The 12204-nt window shown below is 48.6% G+C and overlaps 1 protein-coding gene across 3 annotated transcripts in view; it reads right to left on the minus strand.

Annotated features, from left to right (window-relative positions):
* Window positions 1-12204, minus strand: part of WWC1 (WW and C2 domain containing 1) — a 151646-nt gene that overhangs the window by 7775 nt on the left and 131667 nt on the right. For all 3 annotated transcript variants that reach the window (XM_044229821.1, XM_044229814.1, XM_044229830.1), the window contains 3 exons: window positions 7110-7233; window positions 5713-5877; window positions 167-259 (listed from right to left, as the gene is read on the minus strand). In XM_044229821.1, coding sequence (XP_044085756.1) covers window positions 167-259; window positions 5713-5877; window positions 7110-7233 — 382 coding nt within the window. The remainder of the gene's footprint in view (window positions 1-166; window positions 260-5712; window positions 5878-7109; window positions 7234-12204) is intronic.

A 12204-nucleotide genomic window follows, 5' to 3' on the forward strand; every position in this document is an offset into this window, starting at 1 on the left:
ACATTTGCCCTCTGACACCTCCCTAGTGCCTACACACGCCCTGGGTTCATAAACACTGTCACGCTTGCAAAGGCAACCTTCTTCACACAGGGGCTGAGAAGAAACGGTCAGACACAGGGGCATGCGCTTGGAGAGATGACCAACAGCTCCGAGGGGACTGTCTTACCCGCTTCATCCGGACACTGCGCCGCTCCAGGGAGTTTCGAACAAAAGGTGGCTTCTTGGATAGCGTGGAGCTGTCGCTGTCACTTCGGTTCAGCTGCAGGAGAGAAGTCCTGGGAAGTTAATTAGAACTCGAGTACGTCTGGAAGGCACACTGTGGCCAGAAGGGTGGTGGGGTTGCCACGCAGTTGGCAGTGCTGTGGGGCTGTCCCCACATAGACTGACTCCAGGATCTCATGGCCCCTGGACCTAGCACTGCAAGGCTGTTTGCATGGACTCTTCCCTGTCACCCACAGAGCCACTGGCGAGATACACGCGGCTGAAATGTCTAAGTCAAGATGGACGGGCACAGGCTCTGTAAGCTTTCCCCTGCTCATGTCCTCTCCCCAGAGGGCCAACACTTACTCTCCGTGGCTGGAAATCACGCTTTTGTACCAAGAGTGCCCCTGACCGAGGAAGACAGGAGAGGGAGGCTGCAGCGACTGCACGTCCCAGGATACACAGCCCAGGGGTTTCTTTCTTGAATCACATTTGCAGGGCAGGGCGGTGCAATGGCCACAGCCTGAGGCAACAGAGCCCTCCAGAGAAGTTCTTTGTGCCATTACTTTTGTGGTTACTGATAATTATTAATAATAATGTTATTTATCTGTATTATTAATAACTATATGTAATTTATGTATAAATAATTTATAAATAATTAATATTAATTAGTAATATTAATAAATGTTATCAGTCTGCAATGTTAATGGGCACAGGAACCCCAGGGATGTAACTGACCAAAGCTCCTGCAGGAGGCAGAATCTGGATCAGAATCAGGAAGAGAATAATAGAAATAATCACAAGGATTGTGCCGTGTGCTTTATGGACAGTTATATCTAATCCTCACACAGTCCTAATGGAGAACATTGAGGCCCAGGGAGACTTAAGAATTTTTTTTTTTACAAGCCGCAAGGCTGGTGAGCATCAGAACAAGAGTTCCAAGTCTGGCCAGTCTGACTCGAGGCCAGGTCCTCTCCTAGCCCCAAGGATGCACTGAGGGCCCAGAGTTGAAACTACATACGGATGGAGGTGTGGACCATCTTGACTGGGATGGGTGTGTACAATGGCTCGATACTCATACCAGGAGGCGGCTTTATCCCACACTACTCCCATCCCAAGGCGACCCTCGCAGACTGTGCCATACCACCTAGCCATACCCATCAAAACCATTGGTCCCGAGGTGGTAGCTGCTCACGGATCAATGGTGATGTTAGAGAAGAGTGACAAAAGCCAAATTAGATCCTGAACTTATCTCTTCCTCGTGTAAAGAGGTTTTGCTGCATTCACTCTCAGCCATGGTAGAGAATATTGTTGCTCCGTAATATTTCCATGTAATAACTAGGGAAACCAGCAATGAAGATGTGAAATATCTGACAATCAGAGGCAGCTAGTTCAGGAAGGCGAGTCTTGGAAGAACTGTGTTCATCAGGTCAGGGTGAGCCGAGCATGTGACAGTACCACTGAGAACTCTCCAAGTGTCAAATACACAGGGGCTGTGGAGAGCTGGAGGGAGTGTAATTAAATACACTGTCCCTACTCTCATGGACTTCAAGTACAGCGGCGCGCCCGATTCAGGGAAACTAACCAAATGACACTGGCTGTGCTGAAGATCAAAGAAGGGAGAAGCCAGCAGAGGACACTTGGTATGCAAAAGTGTGACACTAGGCCAACAGAATAGACAAGGCTTAAATAGTCTAGGGGATAGCAAAGGAAGTCCTTCGGGCGGTGGCTCTGAGTAATAGGAAGATTGTGGGCTCTCCTGGCTTTGCACCTAATAAGCTGCGTGACCCAGAGCAAAGCAAAATAAGCTGAGTCTCGATTTCCGCATCTGTGAAATGGGGTAAACACAATTTACCTTTGCAGGCTTGTTTCTGAGATCAGAGGACACAGAAAACATGTGCTTTTTTGTGGGAGAGGTTGCTGCTTAGCATCCCAGACCCCATCCCGTGCATGGGGAAAGCCGCAGCTTAGGACTCAAGGTGGGAGACAAAGCCCACCCTGCATGAAGGAGGCTGGCAGTGCCGGACTGTGCCTTTCCCGGCCTCACTTGCAGCTACAGCAGGCACAGGACACGGCTTTGCCCATTGGACGCAACTGCCCCAGGCTCTGAATCACAACTTGGTTAGCTGGACCCAGTGCTCTGTGACTGGGCCTCTCAGACTGGACAAGCCCACCTGCTTCTGTTGCACCAGCATGCCATATCTGTACCTCAGGGAGGTAAGGAGGGGTGACAGCAGCAGGCAGAGCGGCTCTGGCCTCCGTAGGGCAGGAGCCTCTGGGGGAGAGATCAGTGTCAAATCCGGTGGCAGCAGTGGGACCAGCTGGGCCAAGTTCGGCAGCAGCTCTGGCTGTATCCTCACCTGACTGGCTCTGTGGGACATTTTGGCTGGGGTCTGGCCTGCCCTCTTCCCATTTGATTTCTGCGGCTGGTTCTGCAGTTTTCCCACTCTTCCAGTGAATATGTGAGCTACTTGGTTTCTTTTCCAAAAGACTGTTTCCTGCAATAGCGTTCACCGTCTGTTTCTGTTGCTCCCATGAAGAACCGGACTGGCATAAGCCTTGATACAAGGACTAGAGTGCCCTAAGTCTCAGACTGGGAAACATGGAGCTGGCTGTGTCCCAGAGGGGAGGCGGGGGCCCAGACCCCAAACCCAGTATTTCCTGTTGAGAATTTGGTAATACTCATTTTGTGGGTCCAAAATGGAGGGTTACATTGTTACCAGACTATGCCGACAGAGTTTTAGGGGAAATGATAGGAAGAAATTTAGGCTATTGTACCACTGGCTTCTTCCTGCAGCCTTCAGTAAGATTTTACAAGTAAGAGATAACCTTGGGAGGAAGTGGGACGGTCAGAAAGCGAAAGAGGAAAAATACAGGTATGCCTGCTTTCTGAAAGTTCGCGGGATGTCACTTTGCCTTTACAAAAGACCCACGTTAGGACCTGTTTTTGCTAGCTGAAAGAAATGTGAAGAGGATTTTCACTTTTATGAAAAAGACAAGAGACAGAACAAGGCTCAGTGTTGGATTTGCAATGACCCTTGGGAGGCAGCAGCACCCTGAGGATGATGGGGCACCCCCCACTCTCCTTCCCCAGAACTACACTGAGCATCTCAGCAGCCAGCTCCCATAGCTCTCAACTGTGTCTGTGAGCATCTGTGCATTATCTTGATTTATGCTGTGCTATCTTTCAGTGAGATGTGTCCTAAGGTATCAGAAAAGCCTCACAGAGGTTACATTTTAGGTCTGGGGATGTTAAAAAAATTTCTGTAAAAATTATGGTAACTGCTTCTCCACCTTTTGTCACTTTGGCTTTGCTGTGAGAAAGGCCCCTTCTACCTGTTGCATGGAACACATGCTGCCTAGGGATTTCTTAATTTGCAGTCTTGCAGGGTTGGAAACTGGTCCAGATAATGAAACAGGGGAAGGGGCCCCTGTGGTGCTAGGTGTGTTACAGTTGCTTATTAAACAGCCTCAGAGATCCTGGTTATTTGAAGATGCCAATCCTGGGAAAGGGCCACTTAACATGAATCCATCTAAACAGGGGACCAGGGATGCCTGGATGGCTCAGTCAGTTACGTGTCTGATCCTGGAATCTGGGGATTGAGTCCTACATTGGGCTCCTTGCTCAGCAGGGAGCCTGCTTCTTGCTCTGCCTGCCCTTCCTGGCGCTCCCCCTGCTTGTGTGCTCTCTTTGACAAATAAATAAATAAAATCTTAAACAAACAAAACAAAACAGGGGACCAGAATCTTATAGTAAATATTGGGGGTGAAAAACTTCGTGTCTAGTTGGAAAGGGGAAATACTTTAACAAAGTTATATCTTCTACATTCCATTTGACAAAATTACAACTGCATTCTTTAATTCTGATGAAAAAGAATGAATCAAACACTAATTTCTTTCGGTGTGATTTTTCTGACAAGTGGTATTCTTTGCTTTCTGTCTGAATTCCACTGCACAGTCATAAAGCCAGTAACTTTGCCCAAACCAGAGGATTTCATCCATTCATCCTAAGGGCTTTTCTAAATCCTTCAAATTATTCACATTTGCAACAGGAGTTGGATTTTTCTCTTCTTCAGCTGTGAGTGGCTTAACTGCTGGATTCTCCACATGTGATTCACGAATCCCCTGAGGTCAACATTCCCTTCAGGGACTTCAGGAAACTCTGTACCTTTCCCGGGATATCCAGCCAACGTGCACACGTTTACAAGCTCAATTAGCTAGAGGCGGGACACAGAAGGGAGGGATTTACATTATTTCTGGGAGGGACGAAGAGAATGTTTTTGTGGGAATAACTGGTGTACCCTGTAAACTGGTGACACGACCATATTATTAAAAAATTAGCTTCTCTACTCAATCTTAGAATTTTGGCCGTGGATACTGAATCCCCTCAATATCCCCTGTTCCTCCCAAATTACAATGGACAGCTAAGTGTCAGGTTGACGACATAGGCTGGGTTGCATGGGCTTCTCCTTCTCTGATGACTTACTGGAACATTAGACACGGAAGGTTCTGTCTTTGCTTCTAGTTTATGTTCGCTGGTTCTCCATGGTAGAGGGTAAGGAAGGATGTTGACCCAGGACTCAGGGGAGGTGTGCCTGTGTTATATCTGTGCCATCCCTGAGGAAGGCTGGGACCCTCTCAGACATGGGAAGGGCTCAAACCCTCCATTTATAGTGGAATGAGAGAAGGAGGCAGGCCTGGGAAGGGGTAGCCTAATGAGATGGATACACAGGGAAAGGGACGAGGGAGCACGAGCCTACTGCAGGACTTCTTAACTCCAGTGCAGCCTGTAAGAGAAGGCTGGCAACCAAAGCAAGTAAAGAGGGCGAGGGGGCCAGAGTGAACTTGCCAGCCCATCCCTTCCAACCATCTAAGGGCAGATGCCCCCACTGCTTAGCTCCAGCCCCCTGCTGCTGTGAGAATGTGCAGCCCACGGGGGCAGGCAGTTTCTTTCTTTCTTTCTTTTTTTTTCAAGAGAAACTCGAATTTTATGTGAAATCTCTTCATTTTTATTTTATTTTTAATCGCTTTCCCTGACTTTTCAATGTTAGCAACAGGTTCAATGAAATCCAACCAACCAACCTGCAGCTATGTAGTATGGACATGTTGCCTTTTTGCAACCTCAGACTGCATGCTAGGATCATCCTGGAAGTGGGGAAGGAATGCCCGTTTGGGGACAGGGAGGGGTCAGTCTGATCTCAGCAAGTGGTTGTGTAGAAGGGAAGGGCAGGCTGTGAAGAAGGAGGGGAGAGCTGGTGGGAATGATAAAGGAAACACTGGCCTTGCACAGCTTACCAAGCTTTTCCCATACTTGCTCTAATTCAATCCCTGGAATAATCCTTTGAAGTCGCTGTGTTAACTCTGCATGCAGTAAGGTGTTAACTCGCCCGAAGACAGCTGACAAAGTAAGGCATCAGGATTTGCACCCAGAACCGTGTGAGGCCCCAGCCTCTCGTGACTCCTCGGGAAGCAGGTGTTCTAGGAGGAGAGTAGTACCATGCACTTGCTTACCCGGCACACATACTGGCTTTGGGGTCCCGGGGAAAAGGTCTTAGAGCGGATGATGGTGCTCCCCCGAAGAAACGGTCCTGGGGATGGTGCGCCCACCCGGCGGTCCTTGGGCCGCACCACTGTGGGAGAGGGGGCCGGGGTCTCTGTGTTGGTCTCTTTGTCCACCTGGAGAAGAAGTCAGAGCTTTGAGGCTACTCGTATCCACAGTGTCTTGGCCACCAAGCTGAGGCTCTTGGAGCAGACTCCCCAGCTGCTCCCCACTCCCATCATCTGGGCGTTGACCCACAGATACATCTGGGGGCTTTGTGCCAGGACAGCACCCGAGTGCTGGGTGGGCCCCTATTCCTCCATGTGGCTTGGAGCATATTCAGTCCCCAAACAAGCTCACATGAGCAGTATGTGGACGGATGTCCTCGACTTCATGCCCTCAAGACGTCTATGCCAACCACATTTTGACAAAGCCACACCCAAGGCTTCCAGTGCTGCCACCAAGAACTGCAGATGCTTTCCTGGAATTACGCAGGCAACCCGCAAATCTCAGTCTTTCAACTCGGGGAGCAGGTTTTCTACTGTCCCTTTACAGGGGGCACCAGCAACAGACAAGCAAACAAGAACACCTGAATGCAGAGCCCTGTTGGCCTACAGTGCCTTTGCGTAATTTTGAGAAAGGCACCCCTTCTGACTGCAGAGGCTGTAAAAAGACTGTACTCCGGGCGTGGAGCAGCTGGAAGGCTGCCCGAGATTCTTCTCCAGCCCCTCTCCGCCAGGCACCTTTGTGCAGTGCGCAATCCGCAGCTCCACCCAGGTGCCCTGCTCGCCCACAACAGGTTGCTCTACTTCCTGCCGGAGCAGAAGACAGAGAGCTCTCTGTGGAGATTGACTCTGGTTATTGTGAGTAACCCTAGCACAGCAGGGAAGGAGGTGGTGAGGTGAACCTTACCGGACTCCTTTTTCCTACTGTACTTTGGGTAGATCCAAACAAAGAAACACATTCCTTTGAAACTTAAGAATGTGTCAGTGAGGCTGGTATTATTGTATCCATTTTAAAGATGAGGAAATGAAGGCTGGAAGGGACGAAGTCACCTGCCTAAGCCTGCACAGCGAGAGAGTAGCAGAGCCAGCTCCTGAACCCAGACCCAGCTGGCCACAAAGCTTGAGGTCAGCCTGGAGATACGGGAGGAGCAGAGGGCAGGAGAGAGGAGGGGAGAGCCAGCCTCTCTTTTATGGTCACTGAGATGCCCTGCAGTACAGAGGCGCTGCTATACAACCTTCTGCAGGTCACCCCATTCCGAGGGCCCGTCCCCCAAGGCTGGAGGCGCCTTTTTGGAATGCCTGGACTCAGGCACCGAGGGCTGTTTCCCCAAGACAGACCTTCCAGTCTCTCTGGTCCTGCCTACCTTTAACGCTGGGCCCTCGTCTCTATCAGGTGAGGCTTTCTCAGCAAAAACATCCTCTCCCTCTTCCTCCTCTTCCTCCTCCTCCTCGGCCGCCGCTTCGTTCTCGCTGGTCTCCTCGTACCTCCTGTGATGACAAAGAGCTTTGGTTACCAGAGACCACTGTTCTGCTCGCTTGCCTCTAAATGCACCTCGGGCAGGGCTTCCAAGCCTTTTCACAGCTGAGGACACATTTAAAGAAACAAAAATTAGTGAGGTCTAACTGTTGTACAACACAATGCATTTTCATTGTCTAGTTTCATTTGACCAGCGTATTCCCAGCCGATGTATTCCCCCGTGTAACTACTGCCACACGCGAGATACAGAACATTCCCCAACCCTACATGGTTTCTTGTACCCTTTCCTACGTAACCTTTCCTACCCCTAGCCCACTACTGATCGGCTTTCTGTCCCTGCAGGTTGAGTTTTCTAGCATTTTGTAAACATGCAATCAGACAGTATGTGTTCTTTTGTCTCTGGCTTCATTCTCTCCATCTAAAGTCTCTAAGATTCAACTATGTTGGTGACTGTATCGGCAGTTCACCCCTTTTCATTGCCGAGTGGCATTCTCAATGGCATGGATACATCACAATTCATACAGCTATACATCTGTCTGGGGAGGAACATTTGAAAGACTTCCATTTCTTGGCAATTATGAATAAAGCTTCTTTTCTTTAAAAAAAATTATTTATTTCAGAAAAAGAGAGAGAGAGTACACATAAGCATGAGGGGGAGGAGAGGCAGAGGGAGAGGCAGACACTCTGCTAAGCAGCGAGTCTGATGTGGCCCTTGATCCCAGGATCTGGGATCATGATCTGAGCTAAAGGTAGGCACTTTACTGACTGAGCCACCCAGCACCCCACTCCTCTTTTTTTTTTTCCTTCAGATTTTTAAATTTATTTCCTTGGGAAAGAGCTAGAGCACAGAGGCAGAGGGAGAAGCAGGCTCGCCAGATGTGGGGCTTGATCCCAGGACCCTGGTATCATGACCTGAGCCAAAGGCAGCCGCTTAACTAACGGAGCCACCCAGGGGCCCCTATTTTTTTCTATATGGATATCTGATGGTGTTCTGGCACCATGTGCCGAAGAGTTTATTTCTGGTGATACTTTTCATGATTATTCTTGCCCTTCGGACTTCAGGGCTGGGAGGAGTTGTGACAAGTAGACTGAATTTGTTAATTACTAATTTATCTTTAGTCCCATCTTCTCAAAGACATACATAATCACCAGTCTTCTGATCAGCAGGAGAAGGAACTGGGCTGAAGGAATTCCAGCCCAAAGCAGAGAATCTGGCATCTAGTTAGCTGACTCAGTGAGACTGTGGATAAGCACAAAATCTCCTTTGGGATTTTCCTGATGAGGAGAAAAGATCTTGGATCTCCAGCCTCATGACTAAAACCTCCCTTGCCCTTAGATGGGGACCAGTGCTAATGGACACCCCTTGCTCTCCCTCCCTTGCCCCCACAGCTTCTTGATCTACTCATAAAAGGGCCATTAAATATGGGAACATACGGTGAACACCTCCTTAAGAATCTGGCAGATGCCACATCACCCAGCATTTACGGAACGCTTAATAAGCACCAGGGGCCACGCTAAGACCTTACAACAACACTGAAAGCAATTACTGTCTCCATTTTACAGATTTAAAAGCCAGGATCAGTTAGTGTCTAGGTCCTATCCAGTGTCACACACCACGAAGGGGGCAGCCAGGTTTTCCATCCAATCTGTCCAACCCCACTAAGTGCTTGACCACCAGGGAAGTCTTTTCTTTTTGACCATGAACCTGATCTAAATATATCCGGAAAGGAGAACCAAAAAATCTCAATTGTCAAGAGAAACATGATTAAAGTCGGCAACATCTTTTCACCCTGTAGAGTGGCCAAATACAGAGAAGGCATGGGAAACGGAGTGTATGTCTGAGCAGCCAGTTTGCACAGTGAAGTCAGTGTAGCAGTATCCGCTGTAATAAAACATGGACGTATTTTTGATGAAGAACTGTAGTTAGACTACATGTAGTATCAGAAAGGGTGTAGGGTTAAGGGTAGTCTTAATTACTGCTGGTGGGAGCATTTACTAGTACCACCTTATTTGAGAACTATTGTGCAATGCCTATTAAAATGTAAAGCACATGTGCCCTGGTACCCCACAATACCATTTCTCAACCTCTGCCCTAGACACACACACACACAAGTTCCCAAGGAGGCAAACACAGGATTTTCACCCTAGCATTGTGTGTGATTACAGTCTCTTATATCTTCTAAAACTCTTAGAACTTCGTTTTGCTTGTGGATCTTAAGAAAGTCCAGGCTTGTGATTGTGTGCACTAAATAAAGCTAAACAAATACAAGGAGGGAGTAACTATGGCATCCTGGCCCTTGGGTGCTGAGAGAACAGAGAGGAAATTAGAACAGAGGGCCAGTCTTTGGGGGACCCCCGCATAGGACTCTGCAGTGGAGTGGGCACAACGGAGTTAGTTAACATTCCAGGCCAAAAGAAGCCTCCAGTCTTGGGGGGAGGAGGCCTGCAGATGGACTGACTCCAGCACAGCAGCTCTGGGATTCCCAGTCCTCTTTGTAAGTCAGTGTCTAGGGAAGTTTGAATGGCAGGGGTGGGGAGAGAGGGGGCCAAGAAGGGAGAGAGAACAGAAGGCAGTTGCTAGGGGATGGCTTGAAAAGTCTCACCACAAGCTTGGAATTTGGCAGAAACCACTGATCTTGTGCCAGGGTTTTGGAAGACAGGTCCTGGGCCTATTTCCGGCATCAGACCTTTGCACAGCCCAGCCCAGCCCAGCCCAGCCCAGCCCAGCGGTGTGCCACACAGAGAGAGAGACGGAGGGAGGAAGAAGGAAAGGGGAGGTAGGAAACGTTGGAAAGGGAGAGGAGAGACAGCGAAAGAAAGGGACGTAGGGAGGGAGAAAGAGGGAAAGAGAGAAACTGAGACCGTTTAGAGTGAGCCCTAAAACCAACAAATGAACATAGGAAAATTCAGGAACCTTGCCCTACCCTTTAATCGCATGGAGAAATAAGACGGTAAAAGAGAAGTGTAAAAGTGGGGTGAGGCGGTGAGACAAATCTAGCCCGTGGCCAATGCTGGAGAGCCCAAGCTGTGAGTGGTTTTTATATTTTTAAATGACTGAAAAAAAATCAAAAAGAGAATGAGATTTCATGACATGTGCAAATGTATATGAAATTCAAATTTCGGCGTTCGCAAGCAAAGCTTCAATGGCAGAGACACGATGGTTGGTGCCGTGTGCCACCGAGGGCTCCTTTCATAGCACAACCACAGAGGCGGGTAGACACACCAGAATCCGCACGGCCCACGAAGCAGACATTTACTCTCTGGCCCTTTCCAGAAAACCTCTGCTGACCCCTGGAGTGAAAGATATTACCGAAAGGCCCTTTCTGAGACCCAATGCATAATGAGGAGGCGGTAACAATAATACAGAAGAGCTCCTGAGTGTTTCCTATGGGACAAAGTCTGTGCTAAGAGCTTATCATGCATAATTCCATTGAGTCAACAGAATATCCCAGAGTTGGGGCCACTCTTTAAATCTGTTATTTCCTGGAGGCAGAAACAGGTTTAGAGCCACGGTTGAAAGCTGCACATTTGGGTCACTCAGGGAGCTTTTAAAATTCACTGATGCTTGGCCTCACCCAGGTCCTTCCTGGGATCCCCCAGGAAGCTGACGGAGCACGTGTCTGAGTCCCCAGCCCTCTGAGTTCAGAGCACGTGCACTGAAGTCTGATGATATTTCCTCCCAGAGGGCAAATTCACAGGCTCTGGTCATTTCTGAGATGGAATTTGCCTTCTGTCTTCCGAGCTGGTAGTTAGCAGGCTCTCTTCTCATTTTCTGAGAGATCATTTCTACCATCTACCGAGTGTCCACCATGAGCTTTGGGCTTCATCTTCATTACGGCGGCTTCCCCTTCAGCCCTACACAGCAAGCCCCCGTAGCCGGTGTGACAGCCCAGCCGGCTTTTCCAGATGAGGCTCAGATGAGGTCACAGTGACTCGCCTGACAACAGCTGCCCTGTGGAGGGCAGTGGCCTGGAGGAAGCCCACTATGGGCTTTGGAGAGTCGGTTATGCTCTGTTTCTAGATCTGGATGCTGGTTACATGGGTACTTTGGTTTCTGAAAATTCACGGAGCCGTACACTTAGGGGAACTTTTAGGTAAGCGTGTCATACCACAAGAAAAAGTTAAAAACGCTTTGTTAAAGGTGACCAAAGCATAATGAAGCTAAGGTTTGAATTTTGGTCTATACCATTGTTTGCTATGTGTCAGGAGACCTCTCTTTCGGGATCCAAGAGACTAAAGAGCCTCGAAGCACACAGACAGAAAGCTGTCTCCAGCTCTCCTTTGGATACCGAGAAGTCTCTCTGGCAACACATGTCTTTAATATTGCTGAAACACTGACTAATCTCCCTGTTTAGCAGTGAGAGAAGACCTCAGGCCTAGAGCCTTAGTGAGCAATATGTCTAGGAAGGTTTTAATACTCCTGCTTGATTTTCATGACATTTAACTTTCTATTACCTTCTGAGGCAGACTTGTCTCATGGCCTACCCAGGATCCACTTCCACTGTCTTCCTTGGTAAGACAACCCTGATTTTCATACCCAGCTTCACAGACCTCATTTCCCAGCCTCCCTTGCAGTTAGGTAGGCCAGATGGCTATGCGTGCCCAATGAGAATCAAGCAGAAATTGCTGGGTGGGACTCTGAGGAATGCTCTGTGGTTAAAAAGCATACAAGCACATCTTTTGTCTTTCCTCTTTTCTGATGCCTGCCTGATGGCTGGTGACTCAGCATCCATTTTGAGCTATAAAGCAGTCTCGGTGATGGCAGTCACCCAGTAAGAAGAGCAAAGTGGAAGGAGAGGAGGAGCCTGGGTTCCCAGCAACACCGATGAGCCTGGGACTGCTTCCTCCCATTCTTCTTTGTAAGCAACAAAGAAATGCATGATCTTAATTTAAGTCCATTATTTCTACTCTCTGTTTCTAGCAGTCAAATGCAATTGCTTATTGAAACATCTTCAATTTATGGCAGATTATACCTACTTCTG

Source organism: Neovison vison, chromosome 1 (genome assembly GCF_020171115.1).
Source record: "Neovison vison isolate M4711 chromosome 1, ASM_NN_V1, whole genome shotgun sequence".
Classification (NCBI taxonomy): Eukaryota; Metazoa; Chordata; class Mammalia; order Carnivora; family Mustelidae; genus Neogale; species Neogale vison.